General features: G+C 42.9%; 1 protein-coding gene across 5 annotated transcripts in view; it reads right to left on the bottom strand.

Annotated features, from left to right (window-relative positions):
• Window positions 1-937: 937 nt before the first annotated feature.
• The window catches only part of MARVELD2 (MARVEL domain containing 2), a 29,940-nt gene continuing 6,141 nt past the window's right edge, over window positions 938-24,736 (bottom strand). For 4 of the 5 annotated variants that reach the window (XM_067730910.1, XM_067730911.1, XM_067730913.1 and 1 more), the window contains exons 3-7: window positions 23,601-23,636; window positions 13,156-13,304; window positions 8,344-8,515; window positions 5,191-5,241; window positions 938-4,228 (exon numbers count right to left, since the gene is read on the bottom strand). In XM_067730910.1, the coding sequence (XP_067587011.1) occupies window positions 4,106-4,228; window positions 5,191-5,241; window positions 8,344-8,515; window positions 13,156-13,304; window positions 23,601-23,636 (531 nt within the window). In that variant the 3' untranslated portion in view covers window positions 938-4,105. The remainder of the gene's footprint in view (window positions 4,229-5,190; window positions 5,242-8,343; window positions 8,516-13,155; window positions 13,305-23,600; window positions 23,637-24,736) is intronic. The other variant, XM_067730914.1, reaches the window with a different exon arrangement.

Genomic DNA, 24,736 nt, shown 5'->3' with positions numbered 1-24,736 from the left:
CGGGCCCGTGAGCCATGGCCGCTGGGCCTGCGCGTCCGGAGCCTGTGCTCCGCAACGGGAGAGGCCACAACAGTGAGAGGCCCGCGTACCGAAGGAAAAAAAAAAAAAACATACCTGGAAGTGGGGTGCGTGATGAAGTTCTTATATCTGGGGGCCTTTTTTCTACTTTATAAAGAAGAAAGGAAGGGGCCAAATCTGTACTCCATTAATTGGAAAATTCCTCCCGTTCCCCAGTGGCCTGCTCTTTGCTCCTTTCACACTGGCACATGCTGTGGCTTCCAAGTCAATCAGCTGAAATGGAAATATTCTTTGTACGCATCAAGGCCATTCTGGCTGTACCAGAATATACAGACCTCCGAAGAAGCCCTGATTATATAGTAAATATGCTATTTTTATTATATTTTATTTTATAAATATGCTGTTTTATATTATATTTTATTATATTTATTATTATCAAGTTATTAATAATGAACTAAAGAAAATTTCTTATTGATAACATTATCAGAACAAAAATATAAATAAATGTAAGGATTTTTCAGAGATTTATGGTTTATGAAATTTCAGGTAATTTTTGTTTGTTTTGCTGTGCCACACGCCTGTGGGATCTTAGTTCCCCCACCAGGGACTGAAGCACTGGAAGCTCGGAGTCTTAACCACTGGAGGGCCAGGGAAGTTCCCACCTTAGGTACTTTTACCTCATCTAATCCCATTGCTCAAAGGAGTTAAGTGACTTAGGCGCCTGAGGCCACACAGCTTGAATCTAGACCTAACTCCCATTCCTTGCTTTTTCCGCCATACAACATGAACATCAGTAACTAAAACAATGATAATATAACTGCATTAAAATGAAATAAATAGAAAACATGAAAACTATAAATTCAGAAAAATTAGTCTAGTTTTATTAATTAAAACACAAAACACAACGTACTATATAATACTCATTTTGTAAATACCAAAACTTTCTGTACATAATATGCTTATACAAATACATACCTGTGTAAGATGAGAATGGAAGGATATGATCTCAAATGTTAACAGCGACTATCTCCAAGGGCAGAATTATGGGCAATTTTATTTGTGTGAGCTAGGAAGAGTTCATTTTCTAAATTTTTCTGCAATAAATGCATTACCTACACACTTTCAAAAACAGCCCTTTATTATTATTATCAAAGTCATTTTGATATTCTACCTTTAAAACAGCCAATTCATTATCTAACTTAGTGAAAAGTACAGTTTGAATTGAATATCTAGCCACCACTAATCGAGCAAGCATCTTCCTGATACTTTACAAACATTATTCCATTTAATTTTGATAACAGTTTCATCAGGTAGTAATATTATCCCGTCACAGATAAGGAGGCTGATACTTAGGTTCAAGATCACACAGGAAATAAAGGAGTCTTTGTTGTGGTGAGCTTGAAGTCCACCTTGCCCTTCTGCTGGGCTCCTCCTACCTTCCTTCTAAGCCTGGCTTGTCTAATGTAGGAGAGCCGCTCTACCACATGCTGGTGCAGCCTCCCAGATACTCTTCTTTGAAAACACTTATGGTATTAAAGTAGACCATTTAAAACTGATTACATGTATTATAAAAAGACTGGAAGGGACTTCCCTGGTGGCGCAGTGGTTAAGAATCTGCCTGCCAATGCAGGGGACACAGGTTCGAGCCCTGTTCCAGGACGATCCTACATGCAGCTGAGCAACTAAGCCCGTGAGCCACAACTACTGAGCCCGTGCGCCTAGAGCCCGTGCTCCGCAACAAGAGAAGCCACCGCAATGAGAAGCCCGCACACCGCAACGAAGAGTAGCTCCTGCTCGCCGCAACTAGAGAAAGCCCGTGTGCTGCAATGAAGACCCAACGCAGTCAAAAATAAACAAATACATAAAATAAAATAAAATAAAAATTAAAAAATAAAAAGACTGGAAGTATATGCTCCAAACAGTATATATCACCAGGGTGGCAGGACTTCCATTTTCTATGCTTTTGTATCTATTCAGTATTTTTCTTCAAAAAATTTTTGTTTTTTTAAAAAAATTGAGTCAGAAAAAATTATAGATTTTTCCTATATTGTCTATCTTTTGAACATTGGTGCATCTCAGTTTCAGGGTCTCTACACAAACCATTTATAGAAAAGCACATAAGAAAAATGCATACTTCATCACCAATCCTGTATCTTCTCATTCAGATCCTCCTGTTAGACAGTAACCTCAGGGTCTCTACCTGTTTTACTGACTACCATATCTTCAGTGCTAGAACATCTGGCCAATGAAAGCATTTGGCACATAACTGACAAATGAATGAGTGAAGGATATATACTTTTCTCTTTTCAAGTTTTAGATATGCTGATATCTTCTCATATTAAGTTTCAAAATAGAATACATGTTAAAAGTCAGGTGAGAAAAAAAATGTACAGGGAACTATCTTTTTCTGAATCTCACAACTTGCTAAAGGTGGCTGTTATGGGTTGAACTGTGTCCTCTCCAAAGAAGAGGCGGCATGTGGGATCTTCCCAGACCGGGGCAAGAACCCGTGTCCCCTGCATCGGCAGGTGGACTCTCAACCACTGCGCCACCAGGGAAGCCCCTCATCTTTCTTTTTTTATTAAAGCATGGGTGCTCTTCTTATGCAAAATGTTAACATGGGGTCCCAATATGTAAAACAGAATGTGCAGCTGTTCTAGTTTGGGGGGCGGTCCAGAGGGAGCCTAGCCTCACACTTTCCACAGTATCACCTCTTAAGACTCTCAGCACCCTAAGCATAGTCTGAGAACCATGGATTGAAAATAGTAACAATATACACTAAATAAGATATCATTGACAAAGAAGAAGTAGGAAGTTTATTCAGTATCCAATACTTGGTCCGCCTTCGCTTTTCCACATTCTTTTCTTTGGTTTCATCACTTCGAAAATTCCTCCAGTATTAATTGTTTGAATGGCAACTATATGAAGCAGAAATTGTATTTCTACACCTGGGAAATTATCTACAAGATAGTTGCTGCTGAATAGGGAACCAATAACAATGATTTTTTAAAACATTTTTAAAGCAGTCTCTTGTTCACATTAATAAAAATAAAACATTTCTCATGAATAAAGCCTCAAAGCCAAGATAATTCTTGGGACAATGAAGCATTCCAATAAATCAAAGGGAGATTCTAAGCAGATGCAACATCATGGGGCCTTAGGATGGACATCTAAACAGGACAGAAATGGCAACAATATTCACACAATCCTTGTATTCGAGGTTTACAGGAAGGGCTGGGCTGTGGGGACGTTGAGAGATGTGCACGGTGATGCTATTAAAGATAAGAAGGCTGCACTGGACCCCAGTAGGCACAGGGCCACAGGGAAGCATCTGCTTAAGGCGACGTGTGTAAGATTTATTTACAGCACACAAAAAAGAAAGTCATAAGGCCATGGCCTTGGGTTAGCTGGCTGGACTTGCTCTTTAAGGTCCTTTCCTTGAGACTTATTCTATGTAGTTTATTCATTCCACAAACACGTCTATATAGTTCACAAACACTAATGCAGTGCTTACAAATGTGCCAGGCTCTAAGTGCTTTACGAATATTGACTCATTTAATCCTCATAACAACCCTAGGAGGTAGGTCCTATGATGAGCCCCATTTTACAGATGAGGAAATAGGCACAGGCAGATTAAACAACTCGCCCAAGATCATAAGGCTTCAAATGGTGAATTCAAACCCCTTTCAAGGGCAGAAATGACATCTTTGGCTAGGAAGAGAAATTTGTCCTAAAAGAATCCCAGGAACTGGCTTAAGTAAGAAAGGAAAAAGCAGCACCAGAATTGACACTCCACTTGATCATCAACCACAAGGACACAATGCTTAAATCAATTTTAACAAGATAAATATAAATTGTACACAGATGAATCCAGAATTTCTTCCACTCTTAGTAAAGGCCCTTAGTAAATTTGAATTTGTTTTGAAATGTCTGAAATGCAATCACATACTGTTTTAACTTGACATACCAGCTAAACCAACTACAAGCTGATTCAGGAGGCATTTGCTTCTCTATCACAGAGACGAGCATAAAAAAAGACAGTAAATAAATATGAAGCTTGATATAAAAAAGTGGTTTCAAATAAGTTTTAAGAATAACCCTGTACATCCCAATTCATTACTTTATCATATTCTTGAATCCTTTGCTTTATGTGAGAAAGTTTATTCTTCAGATAATCACAGCGTTCTTTTTTTTCCAGAAATGTAGGATCCTAGAAAAGAAACATAGCTATTATCTCAGCCTCTGGCTTCCTGAGCAAAAAACACAGAAACACACATTATCACCCAGAAAATGACCTTTCATAGCAGATTTTCCTGCGGCAGATTTCAAAATCTGCCTAACAAGAATAACAGGTAAGCTCTCTACATTTTTTTCAGTGGATTTTATTTTTTAGAAGCTTTTGGTTCACACGAAATTGAGTCGAAGTAGAGAGCTGAGGCGCTCTTGAGTATTAAAATACATTAAAAAGTAATTAATGGATTAATAAAAGCTCCCTCCATCCCCTACTAATTTGTGCAATTAAGTTAAGGATGGAATTAGAAACCTGTAAAAGAACTTAATCTTTGTGAATGAAATGTGGGTGAAGAGCTCTATATGGGTGCTCATTTCCCTGGGTTCCTAAATCAGGACACAGCAGAATGTATTCAGGACAGAGACGAGAAGAAAAGGCACCCAGGGGCTTCCCTGGTGGCTCAGTGTTTAAGAATCTGCCTGTCAGTGCAGAGGACATGGGTTCGGCCCTGGTCCGGGAAGATCCCACATGCCGCAGAGCAACTAAGCCTGTGCGCCACAACTACTTAGCCCACACGCTGTAACTGCTGAAACCTGTGTGCTCTAGGGCCCACGTGTCATAACTACTGAGCCCATGTGCTGCAACTACTGAAGCCTGCACTCTGCAATAAGAAAAGCCACCACAATGAGAAGCCCGTGCACTGCAACGAAGAGTAGACCCCACTCGCTGCAACTAGAGGAAGCCTGCGCGCAGAGCAACGAACACCCAACGCAGCCAAAAGGTAAATTAAAAAAAAAAAAGGCACCCAGCAGCCACCCATGGTCCCTAACAAGTAGCATCTTAAGAAATACAAAAAAAGAACTACTTTAGCTGCAAGAATCTAAAGTCACCACTGTACCTGGATAAGAATACACTTTAAAGAAGAAAATGGTTTTACTCACATTCCTTTTTTTCTTAAACTCTTCATGGACTCTTGAAATTCTCTCATGTTCCTAAAAATAATATACTGTATATGTGAACGAAAATACTTGCAGTTACTCACATCATATCTCAAGAATGTCTCAAGAGTACAGTGGGCATAAGAACAGAAAACAATTTTTACCTAAGACTATAATGAAAATATTCATACACGAACAAATTCAACTCACTGGATAAATATTTGAGGGCTTACTCTTTGCCAGGCCCTGAGATCCAGGGATGAACAGTAGGGCGAGGCCCCTGCTCGTGTAAAACCTGGACCGAGTTCCAGTGCCACTGCTTGCCGGCGGTGTGACTTGGGCAAGCTCTTTACCGTAAGGCTTGGTTTCCTTATCAGTAAAATGGGAATAATAACCATAATTGTCTCATAGTGTTGTGAGAAGGTTCATTTATTTGAAATGATCCTTCTAAAGTGCTTGGCACATAATAACCACATTAGCTATAATTAGGTAGCATTTTCATCCCCTTTGGCAAGTTGACACTATTCAACTTTTGAAAATAGCTAATATGAGGCTCCTTCCAACTTTATTCTAAGTTTAATAATAAATATGAAATTTGTTAAAGGGTTGAATAGTCTATCCAAAGGAAATAGGTTACTAAAGCAATGCCCTCATTTATCCAGGTAAACCTATGCTTTGGAGATTGCGAAGCACTGTACACCTAATAAATACAAAATAAAATGTAATAATTATGTTCTAAAAGCTTCCCCTGAGAACATTGTCCATCACAAATCCACATCCTTTTCCCAATATATTTTAACTCTTCAATGTTTTTCACATACTAAGATCATGAGTATTGTTTGTGTTTTGACTGCTTGCCATCAGTGAGATGAACCTGGTTATTCAGTTGTCATCTACATTAACAGGTCCTGGCCTGGGACTGAACTAGCTGCCTGGGGGCAGGGGTGCTGTGCTGGAGACGCAAGCAGAGATGAGAGCTGTAAAAATCTATCCTAGAGTCAGTCAGAGACTGAATTAGGAGGGTGAGGACCGGAGAGATTATTTTGAGCAAAACTCCTATTGGATGGGCTTAGAAAAGTCATGTGATGGTTTAATTTTTCACGGGTGCATGAGCAGGTGTGTGTGAGAACCCATGCCCCCAGCAGGCCCGCTGGGCACAGAGACACTTCCCTGGGGATGCGCTAGGGGACGAGTGAGCCTTGCCGGCAGACTCTTGCCCACCGCAAAGCTCAGCCTGTGAACAAGTTCATTTTTGTGATACACTTGATATCTCCACTTTAGATAAGGCCTGGAGGAGACACCGAGACTCACTACATTTGGCTACTTACTTGCCAAGCCATGCTGAAAACCAAAGGAAATGACTATTGTGAGACTGTGTGGGAGGACTGTGGGAGGACTCAGTTTCTCAGCACCTGCTGTAAGCAGGACCCTCCCACCCCCAATCGCACACCACAGCCTGAGCCCTTGCCCACGCATACACAGCCTACACACCCGACGCCTCTGGGCCTGGGCTCAAAGGCCACACGTCACGCTCAGGTTTCTCAGCGTTATGTCCGTTAACCAGCTTGCTCTTCCCAACCTGCGGTGATCCCGACGCTTGGTGCCTGCTCCTTCTTTCCTGCACTCCTTTGAGGGCATCTAAACTTGGTCACCCTTCTTGGACCTGTGCACCTTGCCTGTTCTCCAAATGGAACTAACTGACCCTGAACCTGCAGTATGTGCTGGATTTCTCCTGCTTCCTGGTACTGGCATCTCTTAGCCAACACCCTTCCATCACTCCAAGACTGGGAAAATGTCACTACTCTAGACATTTGGCTGAGAGGACTTGGAATTACAACTCATTTAAATGTACACTTAAAGGTCTGGTCAAAACAAAGATGCCCAACTAATGCAGGTCTCAGGAGAAGAATCTATCTATCTATCTATATAAAAAATGTGTGTATATATTATATATACATACATTTGACATTTACTAAAAAATGCTGTATGTTTTTAAAATTTCAATTACACAAACAGATTAGATGAATACATTCTCTTTAAAAAGGATAGGATATTACACACAAATGTTCATAGCAGCATTATTTATAATAGCCAAAAAGTGGAAACAAACAAAAAAAAAGTGGAAACAACCCACTGTCCATCATCTGATAAATGGATTAAAAAATGTGGTATATTCATACAATGGAATATTATTATTTCACCACAAAAAATAATGAAATATTGATTCTTGACACATAGATGAACCTTGAAAACATGATGCTAAGCAAAAGAAGCCAGACATGAGGCCACATATTATATCACTGCATTTACCCATACAGAGAGAAAGTACATTAGTAGTTGTCAGTGGTTGGAGAGAGGGGAAATGGGGAAAAAGTGCTAATGGGTATGGGTTATTTCTTGAGGGGTGATGAAAATGTTCTGGAATTACAGTGGTAACGGTTATACCCCTTTGTGAAAATACTAAAACCCACTGAATTGTACACTTAAAAGCAGTGAATTTTATGGTATGCGAATTATTTCTCAATGAAAAAATATATGTCAGGTAAAAAATGCCATTGATTATGAGGGCATCCTGATTTCCCAGATATTAAAATGTGAAGAAAAAAAAAGACAGAACATTAGAGAAAACACTTCAGTCCCCTATGACTGCCATCTCCACCCTCGTTTTCCTCTCTGCCATAATCACGGTTATTGGTCTGAAGCATGAGCCCTGTAGCTCATGTATGCAGCCTCAGATCCACTCTCCGTCCCTACCCACTGTGCTCTCTGGGCTTGGGGTGCTAACTGCTTGGCTGTGACTTACCCTGGAGAATGCATGGCCACTGGCAGCTCCTCTACACCCACGTCCACCATTTGTGAATAAACCTTCCTCAAATTACCTCAAATTACCTTAGAGTGTGCTATCTGTCTCCTTTGGGAGCCTGATTGACCCGGTATGTATGTTAGGCAAATTTATACTTTACTTAAGTAAGAAAATAAACTACTGTTTAATAATTGAAGGCAAAAGACATTAAATTATATATTTTGAACTGTCACCCTGCCAGTGAGCTTCCTAGACAGCAGATGCAGATGGTTGTGCCTTCTCTCCACTTCAGACGAAGTCAGAGTTCATCCTTCCGCCATCAGAACTCCTCGCCAGCAGCTGCAGGCACTCACCTGCTGGTTTTCTGAACGATGCGGCAATCTGCTCATCACTGCATCCAGCTCATCAAACTTCTTCAAGACGGCTTGAACTTCTGCAGAGAGCTCTTTGTACTCTGAAAACTGGTCCTGGAACACAGCTTTATAGCGTTCTCGTTCATCATCCGTCTGAATCATAGGGTATTTCCTGAGGAAAAAAAATAAACCAAAGTTGAGGTGTGGCCAAGATGGCAGAGGAGGAAGACCCTGAGCCCACCTCCTCCCACGGGCATGCCCAAGTTACAACTATCTACAGAGCAACTACTGATGAGAAAGACTGGACGACTAGCAGAAGATATCTTCTACAATTAAAGATATAAAGTAGGCACCACCAGATGGATAGGAGGGTAGAGACATGGTATAGTCAAGACCCATACCCTTGGGTGGGTGACCCACAAATGGGAGGATAATTGCAAGTGCAGAGGGTCTCCCCAATGAGGTGTCTAAGCCCCACACTGGGCTCCCCAGCATTGGGAAGACAAGCCCCGAGAATGTTTGGTTTTGAAGGTCATCAGGGCTGACTTTCGGGACTCTGAGGGCTGTGGGAAATAGAGACTCCATCCTTACAGGGCGCACACAAAATCTCACACGCTCCAGGACCCAAAGCAGAAGCAGTGATCTGAAAGGAGCCTGGGTCAGACCCACCTGCTGATCCTGGAGAGCCTCCTGCAGAGGCAGGAGGCCACTGGAGCTCACCCTGGAGACACAGACACTGACAGTAGCTATGTTGGGGAGCTCATTCTACCACGAGGACACTGGTGCTGGCAGGCGCCATTTGGTAATCCTCCCTCTAGCTTGCTGGCAAAGGGACTGGGCCCTGCCCACCAGCCTGTGAGCACCAGTACTGGGATGGCTCAGGCCAAGCAGCTAGCCAGGTGGGGACACAGTGCCACCCACCAAGAGGCCAGCTGTCTTAAGATCCCCTGATCCCCCTGGTGGATGGGGCCAGGATCCCATCCACCAGAGGACCAACACCAGCTCTGGGATGCCTGGGCCCTGCAGCCAGAGACCCCAGGACCCAGCTCTGCCCACCAGTGGGCCAGCACTAGCTCCAGGACCCCAGGACCTGGCCCCATCGACCAGCGGGCTGGTACTAGCCCCAGGATCCCCTGGGTCCCAGCCCTGTCTACCAGCAGGCTGAAGTCACGGGACCCCCAGACGCCAGCACACCCACCAGAAGGCCAACGTCAGCACTGAGACACTCTGGGCCCCTAAGCCAGCTGCTCTGGGATCTGACACCAGCTTTGAGACACCTGGACCCCACACAGCCAGCCATGTCAGGAACCGGTCTCACTCAAGCAGGCTGACACTAGATATGGGATCCCCAGGCCTGCAACCACCAACCCTGGAAACCAGCTCTGCCCATCCATGGACCAGCACTAGCCCTGGGACCCCTCAGGACTCCATAGACAGCAACCTTACGACCCAACTCCACCCACCAGTGGCTGGTAGCCTCCACACAAGGCAGGGCCTGGCAACCAACAGGACTGGGGGCTGGCCATGCCCATCAGACCACCCACAGTAGTCAGCCTGCCACAACAGAAGGACCCACGCAGCCCACATAGGGGACACCCTTAGAGCATATAGCCCTGGTGACCAGAAGGGAGTGCGCTGCTGGGACACACAGGACGTCTTCTACAAAAGGCCACTTCTCCAAGGTCGAGAAACAAAACCAACCTACCGAACACACAGAAATAAAACAGCAAATTAGGCAAAATTAGGCTACAGGCAATTATGTTCCAAGTGAAGCAACATGATAAAACTCCAGAAAAACCAAGTAAAGTGGAAATAGGCAAACTACCCAATAATACTTGTAAAGACGTTCAAAGAACTTGGGAGAAGAATGGATGAACAGAGTGAGAAGTTAAAAGTTTTAAACAAAGAGTGAAAAAATAAAAAGACATATTAAGCAGAGCTGAAGAATACAGTAACTAAAATGAAAAATATACTAAAAGGAATCAACAGTAGATTCGATGATACAGAGCAGTGGGTCAGCTAACTGGAAGACAGAGCAGTGAAAATGACTCAAGCGGAACAGAAAAAAGAAAAGAAAAAAAAAATGAGAACAGTTTAAGAGAACTCTGGGACAACATCATGCATACTAACATTCACATTATAGGGGTCCCAGAAGGCGAACAGAGAGAGAAAGGGGCAGAGAACATATTTGGAGACATAATAGCTGAAAACTTCCTTAACCTGGGCAGGAAGGGAAAAGCAAGAATTTACTACAAGGGAACTGGCATAAGGCTATCCCATGACTTTTCAGTAGAAACTCTGCATGCCAGAAAGAAGTGACGTAATATATTGAAAGTGATGATAAGGAAACACCTACAACCAAGAATACTCTACCTCAGGGGTCCCCACCCTTTTTGCCTCTAGGCACCAGTTTCATGGAAGACAGTTTTTCCATTGACGGGGTGGGGGTGTGGGATGGGTCAGGTGGTAATGAGAGTGATGGGGAGCGATGCGGAGCCGCAGATGAAGCTTCGCTCGCTTGCCTACCCCTCACCTCCTGCTGTGCGGCCCGGTTCCTAACAGGGACTGGTACCGGTCTGCGGCCCTGGGGTTGGGGACCCCTGCTCTACCTGACAAGGCTTTTGTTCAGACTTGTTGGAGAGATCAAAAGTCTTACAGACAAGAAAAAGATAAAAGAGTCAGTACCACCAAACCAGCTTTACAAGAAATGTTAAAGGAACTTCTCTAAGTAGAAAAGAAAAGGCCACAGCTAGAAATCTGAAAATTACAAAAGGAAAAATCTTATTGGCAAAGGCAAATATACAGTAAAGGTAGTAAATCAGCCCTGTTATAAAGCTAGTAGGAAGGTTAAAAGACACAAGTCATAAAGTCATCTATACCCCCAATAAGTAGTTAAGGGAGACACAAAACAAAAAGATGTAAAATTTGATGTCAAAAACAGTAAACGCTGGGGATGGAGAGCAAAAATATAGGGTTGTTAAAATGTGTTCAAACTTAAGAGATCAGCAACTTAAAATAATCACAGATAGATACATATATATATACAGTTTGCTATGTATAAACCTCATGGTAACCCAAACCAAAAATCTGTAATAGATGGGACTTCCCTGGTGGTCCAGTGGCTAAGACTCCACACTCCCAATGCAGGAGGCCCAGGTTCAATCTCTGGTCATGGAACTAGATCCCACATGCATACTGCAACTAAGAGTTCATGTGGCAACTAAAGATCCCGCATGCCACGATGAAGATACCACATGCCGCAACCAAGACCCGGTGTGGCCAAATAAATAAATATTAAAAAAAAAATCTATAATAGATACACACACAAAAAAGAGCGAGAAATCCAAACATAACACTAATGATAGTCATCAAATCATAAGGGAAGAGAGCAAAAGAAGAAGAAAGGAACAAAAAAGAACCATAAAAACAACTCCCAAACAATTAACAAAATGGCAATATGTACACACCTATGAATAATTATTTTAAATGTAAATGGACTAAATGCTCCAATCAAAAGACACAGAATGTTTGAAAGGAGTATTACTGAGCCATAAAAGAGAATGAATGTTATGTGGCAGGCTGGATGGGAGGGGAGTTTGGGGGAGAACGGATACTTGCATATGTATGGCTGAGTCCCTTTGCTGTGCACCTGAAACTATCACAACATTGTTAATCGGCTGTACTCCAATACAAAATAAAAAGTAAAAAAAAAAAAAAGGAATGAAATCTTGCCATTTGCAACAACATGGATGGACCTAGAGGGTATCATGCTTGCTGAAATAAGTCAAACAGAGAAAGACAAATACTGTATGATTTCACTTACATGTGGAATCTAGAAAACAAAATAACTGAACAAACATAACCAAACAGAAACAGACTCATAGGTACAGAGAACAAACAGGTGGTTGCCAGAGGGGTGGGGGGTGGGGGAAGTGAAGCAATAGGTGAGGGAGATTAAGAGGTAAAAACTTTCAGATGCAAAATAAATGAGTCACAGGTACAACATGTACAGTATGGGGAATACAGTCAATAACTATGTAATATCTTTGTACGGTGACAGATAATAACCAGAGTTATCCTGGGGATGATTTTGAAATGTATAGAAATATACATTTCACTATGTTGTGCACCAGGAACCAACAGTGCTGTAGGTCAATTATACTTCAAAAACAAACAGGCAAACTCATAGAAAAAGAGATTAGATGTGTGGTTACCAGAGGCGGGGGGAGGAAGTAGGGGGAGAGGGAATTGGATGAAGGTAGTCAAAACCTATAAACTTCCAGTTATAAGATAAATAAGTATTAGCGATGTAATGTACAACATGATAAATATAATTAACACTGCTGTATGTTACATATGAAAGTTAAGAGAGTAAATCCTAAGAGTTCTCATCACAAGGAAAAAAATTTTTTTCTATTTCTTTAATTTTTTATCTATATGAGATGATGGATGGTCACTAAACCTACTGTGATAATCATTTCTGGATGCATGTAAGTCAAATCATTATGCTGTACATTTCAAACTTATACACTGCTATAGGTCAATTATATCTCAATAAAACTGGAAGAAAAAAATAAACCGAAGTGATAACTTTTTCACTAAAACAAGAGGAATAGGAAATCAGCTTATTAGCTTATTCCTCAACGACCATACTGTACCTTCAATTCAATATACTACCTCCCAGGAAACAAACAACTGTTCAAATATAATTGACTTTAAGCAGAGTATTAACTTGTAGACAAACAGAAAAGAGAAAACCCAAATGGAACCTCTCTATTTTTACCTTGAAGAAGGACTTAGGTAGATACTCACGCCACATAGTCTGGCATCACGATTGGTTTCGGGATGTGGCCAGCGGGGATATGTCCACTCAGTAGCTCAGGTTTCATTTTTGTTGCTCTCAGTTCTTTAAAATTAACTTCTTGGTCTCTCTGTCTGTCACAACCGGTGGCCATGTCACACTACAGTTAGAGAGAAAAAGAGGATTTATTTATAAATGAAGGCAGAAGAACAAACAAAAATCCCAACTTTATTCTTAGAAGAAACCTGGGGGGTGGGAGCAGGAGGAAGAAGAGTAGAGAGAGCAATCAACAATTTCCCTTCAGAATTACGTGTTTTATAGTCACAGAGTTGTTCAGAACACTTCCGTAACAGTTAAAGGAAACAGTGAGCTACGAGAGTATATAATAGATTAAACACCCTCTAATCCCAGTTGTGGGATCATCAAAGGTGGATGATGAAATGGTAAATGTGTCTTAAGTACATTTAAGACGTATACCCCAACTAACTGTAAAAGAACAGAAAATGTAGTTCAAAATAAGAAATTCAGCGATAAAAATGGAACAAGTCGGGCTTCCCTGGTGGCGCAATGGTTGAGAGTCCGCCTGCCGATGCAGGGGACACGGGTTCATGCCCCGGTCCGGGAAGATCCCACATGCGGCTGGGCCTGTGAGCCATGGCCGCTGAGCCTGTGCGTCCGGAGCCTGTGCTCCACAGCGGGAGAGGCCACAACAGTGAGAGGCCCGCATACCGCAAAAAAAAAAAAAAAAAAAAAAAAGGAACAAGTCAACTTAAATGGAAAGAGAAAAAAATGACACCAGCAACTTGAGATGAATCAATTACAAGTAGCCACTAAGTAGGTCAGAATGGGGGACGAGTCACATTGTTTCATCATCTGAAAAAGACAGCAAGCAAAACCAAGGGAAGGGCGGTGGATGGCTTTACTTTCCCAGGTGTTCTTAACCTGCGGTTCCTTGAAGAGGTCTACGGGAATGCTGGAGACAGTGGTTTAAGTCACCTGGCTTCTACACTGGAGAGCTCCTAGAAGTCTCTGTAGGAAAAGGATCCATTCAAAGAGGGGGAAAGAACATGAGACAGAAATGCCCAAGGAGGAAGCATGGGGACAGACCTTAAGAGCTAAAATAGGGCTTCCCTGGTGGTGCAGTGGTTAATAAGCATCCACCTGTCAATGCAGGGGACACAGGTTTGAGCCCTGGTCCGGGAAAACCCCACATGTGCGGAGCAGCTGGGCCCGTGTGCCACAACAACTGAGCCTGCGCTCTAGAGCCCACGAGCCACAACTACTGATACTGCGTGCCGCAACTACTGAAGCCCACGCTCTAGAGCCCACGTGCCACAACTACTGAGCCCACGTGCCACAACTACTGAGCCCGCATGCCACAACTACTGAAGCCCGCGTGTCTAGAGCCTGTGCTCCGCAGCAAGAGAAGCCACCGCAATGAGAAGCCTGCGCACCACAAAGATGAACAGCCCCCACTCGCTGCAACTAGAGAAAGCCGGCGCGCAGCAATGAAGACCCAATGCAGCCAAATAAATGAATATTTTTTTTTTAAAAAAAGAGCTAAAATAGCCAACAGGAGGGACGCGGAAGTGGAAGACCCAGGGGAGCCCACTCCAGAACGGGCAGGGCGAGGTGGATGTGCAGCTTTGGGGTTGGGAAAATAGTGCTTGGGGGCCCCACTAGGCAGCACCCAGAACACCAACCAAATTGGTGAGGCTGGTGGATGCCAGGAGAGGGGTTTCCGTGTTACACATAAAGGAGCAAGGTTCAGGGAGGTTCAGTAAATTCTCCAAGGTCTCAAGGCTCTGAGTGGAAAAGCCACAATGAAAACCCAGCACTTTTCCGGGAATTCCCTGGCAGTCCAGCGGTTACAGCTCCTCGCTCTTACAGCCGAGGGCCTGGGTCCTATAAGCTGCATGGCACGGCCAAAAAAAACCACCTAAAAACCAAAACCCAACCAACCAACCAAACAAGCCAGCACTTTTTTGGCTCGTTGATTCTTTAAATGAGCAACACGAGGAAACAGTTTACTTAAATGTATACCGCTCAATCCTAAAGCTAGAAATGAGTTTGTGATGGGGAGGGGGCGGGCAAAGCCATCCTGCTAGAGCATGTTGATCCCATGACACAGAAGAAAGCCCCCTCCACTCACCCCTTGGGGCTTCAGTCCATGCTCGCTGAATTAAACTCACTGAGCTAATAACTGAGCTGCTCGGGAGGGACCTGACTCCATTGAAAACAAAATATAAAACAAGATTTTAAAAAACCTTGCTCTTTACCTTGTCAGGCATCTTTTAAAATCCTTTGTTTCCTGATTTCTCTACCTCTGAGGCTGCCTTTGAGTTCTGGTTTAACATTAGCTCATTCCAGAAACTACCAGCTGTTAACTCACCAAATAGCGCAGCCCACAGATCAGTGGATTAGTCGGATTAGACGTGGAGGCTGCTGACCTGCCATGGGGTAGGGCTACCAAGAGGGGAAGGTTGCACCCGAGGCGCTGGGTGAAAGGGGAACCAGGTCCCCTCAGCCAGAAAGGACGCCCAGCCATCGGCCCCAAACAGCAAGAACATGAGTGGGGAGCAGAAAACCCAGAGGAAAGGAGATCAAACAAGAGTATTTTAGGAAACATATTCTGAGGTCAGTATCTATCCCACTTTGTTCCTCGCTGGTCGGGATGCCATTTCTTCATCCTCATGAATTCTTTTATGTTTAATCTTGAAAATCCATCATGGTATTAAAATTAGGGGAAACTTTTTTGGCTTAAATAAGTGGATTTCCATTTCATGGCATCCCTTTTTAGCTTCTAAGTATTTAACCATCCATTTCTCCCGCGGCTGCCTGAGGAGTGGCCAGGGAGCACACTGACTCCCTAGTCAGCAGCCCCAGGTGTCAGGCTCGGTTTTCCTGGTCAAAATCACGAATTCTACCCAGGTAGTCACGTTGTGGAGGAGAGTCCATATGAGTTTTCTCCCCCCTCAGGTAAAGTTTTTTGAAGCATAAACTATTCATTTTCCTTACTTGCCCATCTCTAATTCCAAGATTCACCTTTTAATATAAAAGGAGAGTTCTAAGAAGTCAGAATATTTCCACACAGACTATTTCACCTGCTTTACTTTTTTTTTTTTTTTTTCTGTTATTATGCTCTTAAAATTTTCTTTCACTCTTTCTGGGTGAACCTCACTGACCACCAGTGCAGAAAACCCTACTGGGGAAAAAATATCTAGAACTAGATATGACTCAAAAAATTAAAATCTCTTCGGTCCTTCATGGGAAGGAGGTAGTTGGGCTCCAGCCCTGGGACACACCACTTTCAAACAGTACTCCTGATTACAAACAAACGGCCCCAGATTTCATGACCTTTCTTTGCACCTAGCAAAAACCAGCCTTGTCAGCACATATAAGAAAAGCTTTACTATGAAGCAAGAGAAAGTAATTAAGCCATGGGGTAAGTACTGCTATGGATATAATTACTAAGTTTTCAAATTAAAAATGGGCTGAATGGGACTTCCCTGGTGGTGCAGTGGTTAAGAATCCCCCTGTCAATGCAGGGGACACGGGTTCAAGCTCTGGTCCAGGAAGATCCCACATGCCGCACAGCAACTAAGCCCGTGCGCCACAACTACTGAGCCTGCGCCCTAGAGCCTGTGTGCCACAACTATTGAGCTCATGTGCTACAATTACTGAAGCCCGTGCACCTAGAGCCCGTGCTCTGCAACAAGAGAAGCCACTGCAATGAGAAGCCCACGCACTGCAAGGAAGAGTAGCCCCTGCTCGCTGCAACTAGAGAAAGCCCATGCGCAGCAACGAAGACCCTACGCAGCCAAAAATAAAATTAATTAATTTTTACAAAATGGGCTGAATGAATACGCTGTCAAGTTAGAAACAGGGAGAGCCAGACATGTGTTTCAGGGTGCTTTTGTCCAATTTCTGATTCTCCTTCCCTTTGAGCGTATAGATGTAATGATGCATAGACCCCAATCCCAAACCCACACTATTACTTTTGATACCTAGATTAGATTTTGACTTTTCTAGTTTAGAAAAGCAATCTACTCAACATGTAGGGACTTATTAGAATTTGTTTCTTTCTCTGTTTGATCTTACTTTATATATATTATTTATTTTTTAAATGACCTTATTTGCTTTTTAAAAATTGTGTTCGTGAAAATACAAAACAAGAAGGGAGAGCCTAGCTGATAGTTCCAGACAAGGGACAGGAAACTAAGTTCAGGGAGGGTAAGTAATTTCCCCTGAATCACAGAGTTAGTAGTACTCAAATTCAAATTTGCCTGATTCCAAAGTTTATCTTCTCTTCACCACACTACACTGCCCCTCCTGTGGTCATCTGCAAATTCTTCCCTACCAAGAACTGGGAAGGAAGCAGGGGAAAATCATACCCAATGAGAAGCTGGAGATTCAACCTTTCCTATAAGGTTCCCATTGGTAAGTCCAACAGAGGTTCCTCAATTAAGTCATGAGATTGCCTCTGTCTCTGAATACATTTAAATACGTTGATCCACAGTGACCCATCTCCCAGGAAAAGAGGCCTTTGAAAGGATGCTCTTTGCATTCTGCTCCCATATCTTGAACGAGCAGACGTTAACTGGACTGATACGATTCTCAAAGAGTCTTAGGAATGGGGATTCTAACTCCGCTAAGGTTATTCCCGATTATTCCAGGACCTCTCAGGATCTGAGATGCTGCAACACACCCTGGACATACTAGGCACCAGCCTTCCAGGGCAGCTGAAAAGACCTACCTAGAACTCTCCAGCAGATCTTCCTAATCCCGTACCACCTGCAGAAGCCGCAGCAGACTACCCCATCATTTGGGGCAACTTCCTCCAGCTCAGCCAAGCCCTTCAGGTTGACTCTACCCTGCACTTAATCCCCTTGGTAAGTCCCAGCACCTCAGGGACTGCTCAGAAGGCCCATAAGATCCATCCTGACCAAGAATGACCACCATTGCTGTGTCACTGCCACGCTGCAGCTTAGTGAGACAGTCCCACCCAGGCTGGTGCTGTGCAGTCAACATCCGCAAAAGGCATACCACCTTTAACCCCCACCAAGCAAAGAGATTCTTCTCTTGTGCCCTTGGAGATGTTCCGAAACATACTTCCTGATGTGAACATTCTGACTTCAGATTTTGATATCATCTGTTAACAAGAGTGTCAACTTTTAGAAAGTGAGTCTCCTTATATATTTTTTCTTATATGTTTTTAGGCCTCTTTTCCATTCTGAGCAATACTTCTAATCCAGATCCATTTTCTAAACCAAAGTCTGATTAAGTTTGATCTTTTCCCTGCAGTGAATTTTATTTTAGAACTCTTACTGGGCTGTGATGTAGCAAAGGTTATCGTTCCAGGTCAGGCTAAAATTTGTAAGTTTCCTAGTCAGTCCCTCTGAGGGAGTAGGATTTACCAGTGGGTTATAGCAATATGGCAATCTTGAATGAGAGTATTGGCAATGATCTGCCAAAGCCATTCTTTTTTTTTTTTTTACACGGGCCTCTCACTATTGTGGCCTCTCCCGTTGTGGAGCACAGGCTCCGGACGCGCAGGCTCAGCGGCCATGGCTCACAGGCCCAGCCGCTCCGCGGCATGTGGGATCTTCCCGGACCGGGGCACGAACCCGTGTCCCCTGCATCGGCAGGCGGACTCCCAACCACTGCGCCACCAGGGAAGCCCTGCCAAAGCCATTCTTAACGATGACTCCGAGTTTAGAAGACTGCCCTCTCCATTTGGTCAAACTCACTTACGTCTCTGTACTAACACTGGAAGTCAGCCACAGGTTAGGGAATTTGCACTTAGATTTCAAACAAAGGGCAGTGTTATTAGTTATTTAAATATCAGCCTTATATTGCTTATCTCAATATTTGAAATGAGCATTTACTAACTTAACTTTTTTAAAACTTAAAAAACTTTGAATAGGTAATGTATAGACATAACGTATAATTCAAAAGGTCCAAAAGGATACATAATGGAAAGTAAGTCTCCCTCTTTACCTGTCCCCTCACAGTTAGCCAGTTACCCTCCTAAAGGCAACTACTATTTATCAGTTTCAAGTATATCTGGTTTGTTTGTTTGTTTATTTATTTATTTATGGCTGCCTTGGGTCTTCGTTGCTGCACACAGGCTTTCTGTAGTTGCGGCGAGTGGGGGCTACTCTTCGTTGTGGTGCGCAGGCTTCTCATTGTGCTGGCTTCTCTTGTTGCGGAGCACGGGCTCTAGGTGCGCGGGCTTCAGTAGTTGTGGCACGTGGGCTCTGGAACACGGGCTCAGTAGTTGTGGTGCTCGGGCTTAGTTGCTCTGTAGCATGTGGGATCTTCCCGGACCAGGGCTCGAACCCATGTCCCCTGCATTGGCAGGCAGATTCTTAACCACTGTGCCACCAGGGAAGTCCCCTGATATGTATATTTCAGACAGCTTAAAACTGATGATCTATTTAGCTTACTGATTGTTAGTGTCACTGAGTCTAATTGAATTGTGTATCTTGAAGCAAAAAATGTTGAATAAATAAATGAACATTTAAAACAAATTAAACACAAGGGAATCAGGAAGTTAAAACAAAGTACAATAAAAATATAAACAAGGGCTTCCTTGGCAGTCCAGTGGTTAAGACTCCGTGGTTCCACTGCAGGGGCTCGGATTTGACCCCTGGTCAGGGAAGCTCCATATGACACAAGGTGCAGCCAAAAAACCCCACAAACAACCAAAATGCCCCCCCCACACACACAAAGCAGCATTGCTCTAATGCTATGAACAGTGTGTAAATTGTAGAGGTTTGTAACATTAGGTCCACACTGCACTGTGAGAGAGTAACTCTTCAGTATTCTGTAGACCAGCTAATCCCAGCCTCACTCATCCCACGCCTGGTCAGTCAGAACTGATCAGATATCTCTTGATTTCTAACGATTTATGGATATCCAAGAAAACCACAGTAGAGCTCAACTGTAATTCAGATGACTTTACATACGTGTCAGAAATCATTTAAGGACTTCCCCGGTGGCGCAGTGGTTAAGAATCTGCTTGCCAATGCAGGAGACACGGGTTTGAGCCCTGGTCCAGGAAAATCCCACATGCCATGGAACAACTAAGCCTGTGTGTCACAACTACTGGGTCTGCGCTCTAGAGCCTGTGAGCCACAATTACTGAGCCCGTGTGCCACAACTACTGAAGCCTGTGTGCCTAGAGCCCATGCTCCGCAACAAGAGAAGCCACTGCAATGAGAAGCCCGTGCACCGCTAAACCCCTGCTCGCCGCAAGTGGAGAAAGCCCAAGCACAGCAATGAGGACCCAACACAGCCAAAAAAGAAAAAAAAAAAGGGCTTCCCTGGTGGTGCAGTGGTTGGGAGTCCGCCTGCCGCTGCAGGCGACACGGGTTCGTGCCCCGGTCCGGGAAGATCCCACATGCCGTGGAGCGGCTGGGCCCGTGAGCCATGGCCGCTGAGCCTGCGCGTCCAGAGCCTGTGCTCCGCAACGGGAGAGGCCACAACAGTGAGAGGCCCGCGTACCGCAAAATAAAAAAATAAAAAATAAAAACCACTGTTAAATTCAGCATTTAATAATGCTGAATTTGAGACATTATCATTCATAAATTGATCTCCTGAGATGTCATAGAAACACAAATCTCTAAGCAAGTTAGTTTAATTTTGTACTTCCTGCTGGCCTCCTCTCTCTCATACTCTACTAATCTTTCATCTGTGTTTTTCTTTTTCACCAGATTTGTAAGCCCCTGGAAAATGGAGATAATGCCATTGTTGTATCCATATCACTGGCCCACAGCCTGTGACATGTTTGTTCAATGAATGAATGAATGATGACAGCAATGTATTAATTATGATCGCTTGGATAGGCTGCCGTTCATCCACTTAATAAATTCCATATTTCAGCATGAACAAAACATTTTCAAGTAATATTTCTATGTTACAACATAGAGAATAAAGTTAAAAAGAACCTCATCAAACGTATTTTCAAAACGAATGCACTTAACCAAAAAGAACTTATACAAATCAGCAACCCAATAAAAAAACCTGGACAGGATATGAACAGACAGTTAATAGGAAGAAAATGCAAACATATATATATGAAAAATGCTCAACCTCACTCCTGATAAGAGACATGCAAATTATAACTACATTAGTACCGTTTTTCACCTATCAGGTTGATAGATGCTAACAAATTTCCTGACACTGTGTTGGTCAGGGTGTGAGGAAGCCTGTAGTGCTGTTGGGGGTGGGAATTGGTAGAATTTCTATTGGGCAATCTAGCAGTCAAAACAAAAATGTACACCGCTTTTCATCCAGAAATTCACTTCTCAGAATTTACATTTCAGGTGTACTTGTACTGGGTTGGTGAAACAGTTCGTTTGTGTTTTTCTGTATCATCTTACGGAAAAACCCAAACAAACTTTTTGGCCAACCCAATACATATACAGAAGGAAGTATTTATTCATATGTATAAGGTTATTCACTGTGGCACTGTTTTTAATAGTGAGAGATTGGAAACAGGTTAACATACGATAAATTATGGTACATCCATAAAATGCAACACTTACGTAGTTGTAAACCAAAATGCAGAAATTTTCTATGTACTACCTTAGAAATATATTAAGTGAAAAAAATAAGGGACATAACAGCATGTATGGTATGCTACCATTTGTGTAAAAGAGGAAGGAAAGCAAATATATATATGTGTGTGTATATATATATGTACATATCTCTCACACAGGATACTGGTAACACTGGTTGCCTCCACAGGAGAACTGGGAAGCCATGGTACAGGATGAAAGAAGACTCTGTGTGAGAGACCTTTTTGAATTTTGATGCAAGGGAATATACTCCGTTTTCAGAGAAACAAACAAACCCAAAGGCTGGATTCTTAACTTCTTGCTTAGAAATAATGCCCAATATCTTAAAAAAGAACTTTTCAATGAGGTAAAATTATGATTATTAAAATACATTAAATTATTACATATATGTAAATAATTATAACCACAGCATCTTAGTTAATCTTCTCAAGCAATCTTGTGAGGTAGAAATTATTATTATTCCAATTTTATGGATGAAGGAACCAAGGCCTGGGAAGGTTAAGTACCTTGTCTACTGTCACGCAGTTAAGTAAATTGTGGAATAGGGATTTCTTTCCCGACACAACAAAATTTGGCATCTGAAAGCAAGGTGAGAAGAATAGGAAATAATGGGGAAGAACTTTAAAGAGACTGAAGAAAATTTGGGAGAATCACCTTTATTAAAAAATAAATAAATAGGGCTTCCCTGGTGGCGCAGTGGTTGAGAGTCCGCCTGCCGATGCAGGGGACGCAGTTTCGTGCCCCGGTCCGGGAAGATCCCACATGCCGCGGAGCGTCTGGGCCCCGTGAGCCGTGGCCGCTGAGCTTGCGCGTCCGGAGCCTGTGCTCCGCAACAGGAGAGGCCACAACAGTGAGGCCCACGTACCACAAAAAATTAAAAAAATAAATAAATAAATAAATTAGGGACTTCCCTGGTGGCGCAGTGGTTAAGAATCTGCCTGCCAATTCAGGGGACACGGGTTTGAACCCTGGTCTGGGAAGATCCCACATGCTGCGGAGCAACTAAGCCCATGCACCACAACTACTGAGCCTGTGCTCTAGACCCACGTGCCACAACTACTGAAGCCCGCGTGCCTAGAGCCTGTGCTTTGCAACAAGAGAAGCCACCGCAATGAGAAGCCCGTGCACCACAATGAAGAGTAGACCTGGCTCGCCGCAACTAGAGAAAGCCCGTGTGCAGCAACGAAGACCCAACGCAGCCAAAAATAAATAAATAAATAATAAAATTTTTTAAAAAATTAAATTTAAATATGTAAGGAGAACCAACTAGGTTCACTGTAGAAGCTTCATTTAACACAATTAAAAGATGCTTCAAATAGCCTTGTCTGATTTGGTCCTCTTAGTATTAGAAAAAAGCTGAGGAACTTCCCTGGCGGTGCAGTGATTAAGAATCCACCTACCAATGCAGGGGACATGGGTTTGATCCCTGGGCTGGGAGGATCCCACATGCTGCGGAGCAACTAAGCCTGTGCGCCACAACTACTGAGCCTGTGCTCTAGAGCCCACGAGCCAGAACTACTGAGCCCGCGCACCACAACTATTGAAGCCAGCGTGCCTAGAGCCCATGCTGCACAACAAGAGAAGCCACCGCAATGAGAAGCCTGCATACCGCCATGAAGAGTAGCCCCCACTCGCCGCAACTAGAGAAAGCCCACGCAAGCAACGAAGACCCAACACAGCCAAAATGTAAATAAATAAAATTTAAAAAAGAATAAAAAAAAAAAAGAAAAGAAAGCTGAAAGTCGTATTATGAACTTAATGCAACAGATAACACTCTTACAGACAGATGGTCTACTCTATAGATAAACAAGTAAGAGAGAAAATTATTTAACAAATCTAGAGATAAAATATAACGTGAGCTTTACTCTTACCATTTTCCTTTTCGATGGCAATGACTGCTCATTTATCTGGAACAAAAAGAGTTAAAATGACTTTTCAGAGGTGTGTGAAGCTACTTTGCAAATATTTTTGTCCATTTGCATCTATAGCCCAATCTCAACTTTACAGATGTTGATTCTCTACCGTACACATGATCCTCCTACTCTTTTGGCCACGTTTTCATGGGCCAGTGGAGAACCAGAGGAGGAGGGATAACTGTGATTCCCTGTCAATCAGGAGCAGAAAGCAGAGTTGGAAATATGGAGATAGTGGTGACTCTTATGTGAGTTGTTCTGAATTACCTAGATTTTATTTATTCTTGGTTCCTATTACCTTGCACAATTAAAGAGTTTGGGATGGTTAAATTATAAAATTAATAGAAAAAAGCTATATGCCATTGTGTATTTTAACATTTAGGAAGTTACAGCAACACACAAACAGGAATCATAGGTGACTCAAGTTTAATTAACCATTATGTGAAGTCTTATAAAAACAAATTTTTGTTGAGAAAAGGAAAAGAAATAAAAGTACTGTTTATAACAGTCATATTCATGTAGAATTTGAAATGATATTAAGAACTCCATTGTTATTAAACTTACATAAAATTATAAGGAAGTGTGTGCTTCACTATCTGGATTTCACACTGATTAGAATTTAAAGTTCCTTACTTTGTATACACAGATGTAAATTAAAAAAATAGGTGGTGCAATGGTTAAGAATCCGCCTGCCAATGCAGGGGACACAGCTTTGAGCCCTGGTCCGGGAAGATCCCACATGCCGTGGAGCAACTAAGCCCATGCACCACAACTACTGAGCCTGCGCTCTAGAGCCCACGAGCCACAACTACTGAGCCCACACGCCACAACAAGAGAAGCCACCGCAATGAGAAGCCCACGCACGTACCGCAACGAAGGGTAGCCCCCACTCAACTCAACTAGAGAAAGCCTGCACGCAGCAACGAAGACCCAATGCAGCCAAAAATAAATTAATTAAATAAATAAATTTTAAAAAAATGCTTACAGTGCTGAGACAAATTTTTAGAAACAACTTGAATCTATGTCAAATTCTAGGAAGATAAATATATTTTATGACACTAGAGTATGGGGTTCTGTACAGAACACATAAGGTA

The sequence above is a fragment of the Pseudorca crassidens genome, chromosome 3 (genome assembly GCF_039906515.1).
Source record: "Pseudorca crassidens isolate mPseCra1 chromosome 3, mPseCra1.hap1, whole genome shotgun sequence".
In the NCBI taxonomy this organism is placed as follows: domain Eukaryota; kingdom Metazoa; phylum Chordata; class Mammalia; order Artiodactyla; family Delphinidae; genus Pseudorca; species Pseudorca crassidens.
This window is presented reverse-complemented; position numbering and strand designations above follow the sequence as displayed.